The sequence below is a fragment of the Cynoglossus semilaevis genome, chromosome Z, assembly GCF_000523025.1.
Source record: "Cynoglossus semilaevis isolate Cse_v1.0 chromosome Z, Cse_v1.0, whole genome shotgun sequence".
Taxonomy (NCBI): Eukaryota; Metazoa; Chordata; class Actinopteri; order Pleuronectiformes; family Cynoglossidae; genus Cynoglossus; species Cynoglossus semilaevis.
The window spans coordinates 16,731,638-16,740,341 of record NC_024328.1 but is presented as its reverse complement, the minus strand read 5'-3'; the positions used below and the strand labels follow the sequence as shown (position 1 = coordinate 16,740,341).

Below are 8,704 nucleotides of genomic sequence, written 5' to 3'. Positions count from 1 at the left end.
GTGAACTAATCTTTCGCTTCGTTCTCGCAGATTCGTTTCATTTGTCACGTGAAGGAGCTCTGGTCTTTTTTGCTCTCATTCATCTTCACATTGTGGTGTGTTTTTATTTCTTAGGTTTTTGTATGGTTTTAATTGCTTATGGCATTTTGTGTACTTTGTAGACTTTGTCAGCAGAAGCAAACCATGTTGCCTTCATTATTTAGTGTCGGAGAACCGCAGCCTTCTTTACAACGCCCACAATAGGGCTAAAGCGCCACCTGCTGTAAAACGAATGAAATGATTAGTTCAAGATTCGTTCACGACTCGTTCATTTTACTCTTCGAGAGTCAAAGATTCGAATCAATAAAACGAGCCGGTCTTCCCATCACTATTCTAAACAGAAGCGCTAACAAGAGATACATGGTCTTTTTATTTAACTGTGAGTTTTAACATTAGCCCCTACAGGAAGAAGATGGAACGCAGTCCTGCATCAACACTCCAGTTCAAACTAGCTCCATTTCCTTTTATTTTCTTTCAGGTTGGGAACGCCTAAGATGTAACTGTGTCCTACATCGTGATTAATGTCTTAGACCAGGGGTGTCACAACTAATTTTGGGTCACGGGCCACATACAACCTAATTAGATTTCAAGTGGGCCGGACCAGTACAATCATAACATAGTTAACTACAAATGACAATAGGTCTTTGTTTTCATGCAAAAAAGCATGATTCAGATCTTTGACTCTCGAACAGTAAAATGAACGAGTAAAGAAGGCTGCGGTTCTCCAACACTAAATACTATGTAATTTCTATGTACTTACAGTAATGGCGCCTCCTTTGGCAGCCTATGTCAGTTGAAAAAAAAAAATCACAGTATATTTCCCAGTTGTGGGACAAGTAAGGGACTCTTTTTTTTTCTTCCCATGGACTTCAGCTGATTATTGGCTTTGTTCTTGTCTCTCTTGTTTTTCATTGCCTCTCTCTTTTTTCTTAAGCCACCTCATCTCTATGCACTCGCTCCCTTCTAAGTCACCCTTACACACATCCCCTCTTATTGCTCAGATCCCTGGTACCATCTCTTTAACCATCTCCCTGACCATGTTTTTCATTGATCTTATCAGCTGCCGCCTCCCCTGCTCTCACACATGTTCTGATGAAACCCAATGTAGCACTTTTACTTCCGCTGACAAAGTCTACAAAGTACACAAAATACCATAAGCAATTAAATCATGTGAAAACCTAAGAAAGAAAAACACACCACAATGTGAAGATGAATGAGAGCAAAAGAGACCGGAGCTCTGTGCCACGTGACAAATGAAACGAATCTGCGCTAAGCGAAAGATTAGTTCACAGAGAGCGATTCGTTCCTAGTGAAATATTAGTTCACAGCGAAAAATGTGTGTCTTCCAGGATGTAGAGATGCTGCAAGTAGACCAACCTCACTTTCAGCATGTCCTGCAGATTGTGTCTGCGCTGGAGGCAGTCGTCCTTCGTAGTTTTGGTCCTAATGGGGGACAGGTGCTTTTTACCAAAGACACGGGAGAAGCCATAGTCACCCGCAGTGGGACACGCATTCTGACCGCATATGAACAAATCGTTCATATGATTCGGGAATCACGAGCCATATGAAAGATTTGTTCATATTGAACGAATCACAGTGAACGATTAGTCAGTGAACGATTAGTTCAGTGAACGATTAGTTCGCAGTGAACGATTAGTTCGCAGAGAGTGGTTAGTTCGCAGTGAGTGATTCATAGCGTATTCATATTGAACGATTCACTCGCGGACGACACATCACTACACCAGAGACAATACCATGTCCAGATAGAGTCTGTCGACCGTGGAAAGTTATGTGGTGGATCTCTGCTTAACACCCGCTGGATCATCACTGCGCAAAATAGTAAGATACTTGTGTCTCCAACATTAGGGAATTAAATAGACTATTTCCAAAACATGTACCAGGAGGAACCCTGGTCATTTTCAGATTTTTTTTCACTACAAAATTAATTAAGGAGAAAAAAAAAAGCCGACGCACGCAAAGATTCTTACGACACGTTGCTTTCAGGAAAGCAAGCAAACAGCAATTGATCACTGTCGACATTTCAAAATAAAATGTTTGACTATTACCTATTTTGTTACCAATTTTTTATTCTGAATTTCCAGGGGATTAAGTAGTTGAATTGCTTTTACTCTTTCAGGTAACGTCAATGATTCTTTTTAAAGTTACCAGACCCTCCCACCCCCCAAAAAACAAAACATTCTTCTTTAGTTGGTCGTACCTATACTGAAGAACTCTCCAACAAGAAAATGGGGAAACAGTGAGGAAGCAGCTGGCAGATGGCCTGGCTAGGATCGATCAGAGCCAGCTCCCCGGCAAGTACAGGGTATGGAGTTACCAGTTCATACTGTACCCAAAGGTGATGTGGCCTCTGAAGATGAGCGAAGTATCCTCATCCATGGTGGACAAGATGGATAGGCTGGCAAACTCGTTCATCAGGAAGTGTCTGGGACTGCCGAGATGCCTATCAGATGTAAGCCTCTTTAGCAGAAACACACTGCAGCTGCCCCTGCGATCCATAGGTCTGGGCTACAAACGAGAAGGCCCGCATAGTGCTGGAGCTGAGGGATTTGACTGATCAACTGGTGAGAGCAGCTGCCCCCCAAGTACGAACAAGGAGAAAGTGGAAAGCCCAGGAAGTGGTGGAAGGGCGATCAGCAGACTGAAGAGCAGAAAGCCATGCTGGTGGCAGAGGTGACAAGGACCGAGCTGGAACGCGTTAAAATCAAAGCGGTGGCTCAAAGCCAACAGGGAGGCTGGATGTCATGGGAAGGTGTTACAGACAGGACTCTGGCATGCACTGATATGTGGAAGATGCCCCAGGCCAGGCTCAGCTTCCTGATCAGGTCGTCCTACGATACCCTGCCTTGTCCCAGAAATTTCCACCTGTGGTTTGGTGTGGAAGAGTCCTGTGCTCTGTGCAGCACTGGCAATGCAAGCCTCCAGCATATCCTGTCAGGCTGTAAGACAGCATTGTCCCAAGGCCGCTACAGGTGGCGTCATGTCTTGGTGTTAAGGAAGCTGGCAGAGGTGGCGGAGTCATGCAGACAGGAGGCCAACAACAGACCTTCCACCTCAGCAAGACCTCTGATACGGTTTGCAAAGGCCGGAAAGAACGCCAACCTTCCTTGCCAGAGAGTAACACCAACAGTACTCTCACCAGGCAGCGAGTGGTCGATGAGGAGGCAGCTCCAATTGCCCAGGGAGATCACAGAAAACTTTGCTCCCGCCAGATCTGATCATGTGGTCAGAACCACGCAGAACCATTCTGATGGTGGAGCTTACCGTCCCATGGGAGGAAGGCATGGAGGCTGCCAACGAGCGGAAACATGCAAAGTACGCAGACTTGGCAGCAGAATGCAGAGAGGCTGGCTGGAAAACCATCATGTGCCCCGTTGAAGTAGGACCCAGCTTCGTCAAGTCCTCAACTGTACGCCTGCTCCGTGAAATGGGATGCATAGGAGCAGGGCGCAGGAAAGCCATGAGGGAACTGGCAGAAGAGGCAGAGAAGGGCAGCTTTTGGCTGTGGCTCAGGGGGAAAGAGGTGAGTTGGGGGCCAAACAAAGTGTGACCCATTCACTTCAACAAAAATTTACCCACAATAGTAAACACAATAGGCATAACTAAATAATAAACTGTAACTCTAGTGTGAAAAAGGCCATCAATCTAAGTTAGAAATCTAGCTACAATCAAGTTAGGACTCTAGTTACAACTCTAATAGTAATTAATTAACAAAACACACCCTGGGGCATGATCAACCCCAGCGTGATGACGCCAAGGTCCACTACTGAAGATGTGTCTTACAATAAGATAGTCAAATTATATAAAGAAAACAACCAGCTAATCAGGAAAAGCCATAGTCCAGTAAGACACCCCATCCCTTACCTCAGCCCCTTCCCTTACCCTGAAGGTAAGTATAAGGATGACCCCCAATAATTCCCCTGCCACAGCCCTAATCCCCACCCCGTGATCATACCAAGGAAATCATCCTTGTTGGCACCACTAGTGACACTCAGGCACTAGTGGGGCCCAGGGAGGTGTTCAGATGAGCACGCCAGCACAAAGGCACTGGTGGAGGTGTGTCAGGCTTCAATGCCCAGCAGGCAGACCACCAGCCCGTATTTTCAACTTTTTTATTTAAATGACCTATCCTATTTGACATATGTTTGTCTAAAAACATTCTACGTTAAATACTGCTACAAGACCAGGTAACCGCTGCAACTGAACGGACGTTATTTAAACAATCCCTCAGTATTTAACTCAATTACATATATATACAGTATAAAAAGACAAAATAAAATGACCTGTGATGCTCCCCCCTACTCCCCAGGAAAGTTAAAGTGAAGATTAGCTTGAACAACGACAGGTCAACAAAAATGAAGTCCTTCCTTAAAGGGTTAAAAAAAAGACTTGGAGCAAATCATCGAAAAAGAGCGACAATTTACTTACAATGGAAAAGAGCACGACATCTCACTCATCAGACTGATGAATGACGTGCCCCCAAAACTTCCTACTATCTCTCTCCCCCCTGCTCAATGCAACAAACCAGGTGAAAGTAGTCCAGTGACAATTGGAGGCTGGGGATACACAACAGTTGGTGAGTAATATTTCTGGCTGACTTTTAGCCATTACTTTACTTTAGTCAAACCATCTTGTCGTAAAAATGTTATTATCTAACTGTTATGCTCAATTTTTGAAAAAAAGCTTATCTGTAATAACGTTTAACTAGGGTTATCAGACTTTTTCTAAAGTGATCATCGGTAAGCAGTGGATTAATCACGATTAATCATGATAAAACACACTTGTTTAAACAATACAATTATGTTCCACTGTTAAATGTGTATTTGATATCGAAACACTTTTTCATTGTCAGATGGAAAAATCCAGAACAACTTGATGTGTGCTAACACAGAAGTCACTCTGTGTAAAGAGGACAACAAAGCAACCTGGTGTGCCTTTAAGCCTAGAGTGGACGTCTGCTATGTAAGGGAACCGTTAAGAAGCTTTTGTTTAATCTGCATACTTGCAATCTAAAATCTTATCTGATCACGACATTTATTGTTTCTCTCACAGGATGATACTGGCTCAGCTGTGGAGTATAGCTCTCAATTGCATGGAATTATTTTAAACACACCTCTCGATAAATGTGAAGAAAAAGTTGCAATTGCCAAAATCTGTTTCTACAGGCAGTGGATTATGAAGACCATGAGTTTACCTAATGAATAAACAACAGTACTTTAATATAGAAGTTTTAACCCTTGACTATCCTTTAGATATGCCTTAGGATGCTTAATGGGAATCAGTATCTGCAGCAAAATGTTTTACTAACAATTACTGTACAGTTGTATTTCACATTATGTGGGAGAAATACACTTCCTTATTAGTACTAAATAAAATAAAGTTGTACTCATATGTGCCAATTTTATTTTGCTGCCTTCTACAATTATAAACCCTAGACCTGAACAACAGGAGATTATCTTCCTATAAATCTCTGCTGTGTTGGATCTGAATCTTGTTATATTAGCGATCAGTAGACTACTACTGATTATAACAAAAGGCTACCACACGTTCTCCTACACGCCTGGTTGAGAAAGATGAGGTAAGAGACGTTTTACCACATCTGTTATACACAATTACTTTGAGATTTGACCTTTTCATTTAAATGAACACAACTGTACACAGAAATGTTTCACAACATGTTTTAATATGCATGATATGCAATTCATCGTTATTTCAAGCACTAAAAGTGTTCTAGAGACAGACAGTAAACATTTCCATTTGGCCTGTTCTTTTATGCCTTTGCTCACACACAAACAATGCAGAATGGACTTGCACTCCTTTGAGGTTCACCAAATACAGAAAGACATCCTCAGATAAAGATGGGAATCAGATGATCTTGACCACAGGGAAATACTTATGAGCCGAGAAATCGAACTCTGGGAGTACCTGAGAACAGGGAAACAGTTGTTAAAATTAATATTGTATTTAGCCAAAGCAATCACAGTGGATGTTAATATTCTGTTAGTCAGTTAACCAGAGCACAAGTACAGAGAGAAGGAGGGAAATGTTTTGCTTTTTGTACAAAAAGCTGTTTCACCTATCTGCTTTCGAGCATAAATTTAAATATAGATCAGATCTAATATTGCTTCCTGCTTCTGTGGGGATGTAATTAATTGTAACCTGTAGTTATGCCTGTATGTCTGCTTGTGATTATTCATAATGTTAAACATGTTGAGCACTTCCTGCCTTCACCAATGGTCTGCTGTCTGCTGCAGGACAAAACAAAAAGTAATGTCAACTCCCTAAAAAGTCCCTCCACTCCCCTCTGTCCAAAACTTGCCCAAACATACAATGGGCAATAACAACAAAAGAAGAAAAAAGAAATCCTCATTTCCTGTACTCCTTACTTTGGTGTCCTTCTTGTGCCCTCCAGCCAGGAGCTTCATAACCACTATGTTCGGTTTGGCCACCTTCAGTATACGGTTTACCTGTTAACAATTATTAGAAAAGTATTACTGACAGTGAAAAAAAAAATCAAAACAGATACTTATCTTTTTTTAATTGAGCAAAAAACGTGGACCTTGTAGGTTTATTTTTAACAAATATTTACTACAAGGGAAAGTAAACACTTTCATGCTTTAGAAATTGAAACCAGCAAGAGACTCAATTATTATTGAACTATTTAACTATTGTTAAACTAAAGACACTAAACTAAGACTAAAAACAAGGAAGCACAGATTTTACAGTTGCTTCCTTAACTCACCTCAGGATCTGGACTGGCTATGTTTTCTAAAATAAGCTTTGCCTGTTGAAAGTGTTTGCTGGCTGCTAGGTAGAGGTCGGCCGAGCCTGGAGGAGGATTGTACTTCTTCAGATCGGACATTTCCTGGATTAGGTCAAGTAAAAAACACAATAAAATAGTGTTGTATGCTTAAGAAGAACAAGAACAAACTGTGAGGTAATACAAAAGAATGAATACGCTACCTTAAACTGAATGTAGTGCACAGGTGGCGGCGTGACAACACTGTTAAATGGGACGAAGCGATGCTCGTAGCGTACCTGCTCACTGTCGAGCTCAAACTGAGGTTTATGTACTTTTCCATCCATATCCAAGGCTACCATGGTCTGACGAAGACAGACAGATAGAGAACAAGGGTCAGTTTGTGCAAAAGTAGATGGTTGAGAGCTCATTAATACAATCCTCACCTTGTACATACCAGCACACATGTTCTGGTACGCCTGGCTCATGGTAATTTCTTTGCTAAGAGGACGAACTACAGAGAAATAACAAACGTGTCATTCTCTACTAGAACTTTAAACATACCACATGTACATAATATTGGATTAATGTTTGAGGTGGATTGAAGTTTTGAAAGTATTTATCTCAAGATTAAGTACCTTTCTTTTTTTTCTTGGTCTTTTTGCTGCTACGCGCCTTCAACTGCTCCTCCAGGATCCGCTCCTCTGCCATTTGAGAGGAGTCAGCTCTGCTCAGAGTGGACATGAGCCATGCATAAAGGAATTCTGATAAGTACCTGGAATAAGAATGAAACATGTTAATCTAAAAAATTAAAATCAACCTAGGGTAATGGCAAAAATACGACATAAATGTAGGCTCTTTACCAGTAGATGTAGTAGTATTCATGCATGCTGTACAGCTCCAGTTCAAAGCCACTCAACAGGTACTGGATCATAATCCTGAGGTTATGATAAAGGATCCACGTACCCAGACAGGCTAGATGCTGTCGCTGAGGCTCAAGTTTCATCAGCAGACTGTGCAACGCTGCGTCCACCTTTTCTGCCTGTGGACATACGAGCAAGTTTTAGTAAGGGGTGAGATAATGAAAACGATCCTTCAAAGCCTTGATTATCATATTCAATAAATAAGCTTTTCTGTTGAATATACATGAAAGTTTCAGGATAGACAATGTGAGTATATTTCCCCTGCTTTAACTTAATAAAATGAATATAAAGGGGAGCAGAGGAGGTAACGAGTCACCTCGTCCTGCAGTGTGGCAAACTCCTCGAGAATGTGACCGAGTTTGTCTCTTTGACGAGCTCGGTTGTGTCCATGGATCTGGATTAGACTGCAGAAAGGCTGTAGGGAGAAAATAAACAATACATACTGTATGTGTGTGTGAGTATACTCACAATATATACTTATAATATATGTGCGTATACACACACATTTCTTCTTCTTTTTCTTTCAGCTTTGTCCCTTTTTCAGTGGTTGCCACAGCAAATTGTTGATTTCCATCTCTCCCTGTTCTCTGTATCTTCTACTCTGACTCCAACTATCTGCATGTCCTCCCTCACTGCATCCATATATCTCCTCTTTGGACTTCCTCTTTGTCTCCTACCTGGTAGCTCCATCTCTTGCATTCTTTTACCAATGTATCCACTGTCCCTCCTCTGCACATGTCCAAACCATCTCAATCTGGCTTCTCTAGCTTTTTCTCCAAACCTTCCTGTCTGTGTTGTCCCTCTAATGACCTCATTCCTGACCCTGTCCATTCTTGTCACTCCTAAAGAGAATCTTAGCATCTTTAACTCTGCCATCTCCAGCTCCGCCTCCTGTCTTCTGCCTATTGCTACTGTCTCTAAACCATACATCATGGCTGGTCTCACCACCGTCCTGTAAACCTTTCCCTTCACCTTAGCTGACACT

The 8,704-nt window shown here is 41.9% G+C and overlaps 1 protein-coding gene across 2 annotated transcripts in view; it reads right to left on the bottom strand.

Moving 5' to 3' along the window:
* Positions 1-5,721: 5,721 nt before the first annotated feature.
* naa35 (N-alpha-acetyltransferase 35, NatC auxiliary subunit) overlaps positions 5,722-8,704 on the bottom strand; it is a 14,716-nt gene continuing 11,733 nt past the window's right edge. The window contains exons 16-23 of one of the 2 annotated variants that reach the window (XM_008336691.3): positions 8,036-8,134; positions 7,660-7,838; positions 7,435-7,571; positions 7,243-7,310; positions 7,021-7,161; positions 6,800-6,922; positions 6,444-6,524; positions 5,722-5,982 (exon numbers count right to left, since the gene is read on the bottom strand). In XM_008336691.3, the coding sequence (XP_008334913.1) occupies positions 5,923-5,982; positions 6,444-6,524; positions 6,800-6,922; positions 7,021-7,161; positions 7,243-7,310; positions 7,435-7,571; positions 7,660-7,838; positions 8,036-8,134 (888 nt within the window). In that variant the 3' untranslated portion in view covers positions 5,722-5,922. Of the gene's footprint in view, positions 5,983-6,443; positions 6,525-6,799; positions 6,923-7,020; positions 7,162-7,242; positions 7,311-7,434; positions 7,572-7,659; positions 7,839-8,035; positions 8,135-8,704 lie in introns of those variants that run through there. The other variant, XR_003048897.1, reaches the window with a different exon arrangement.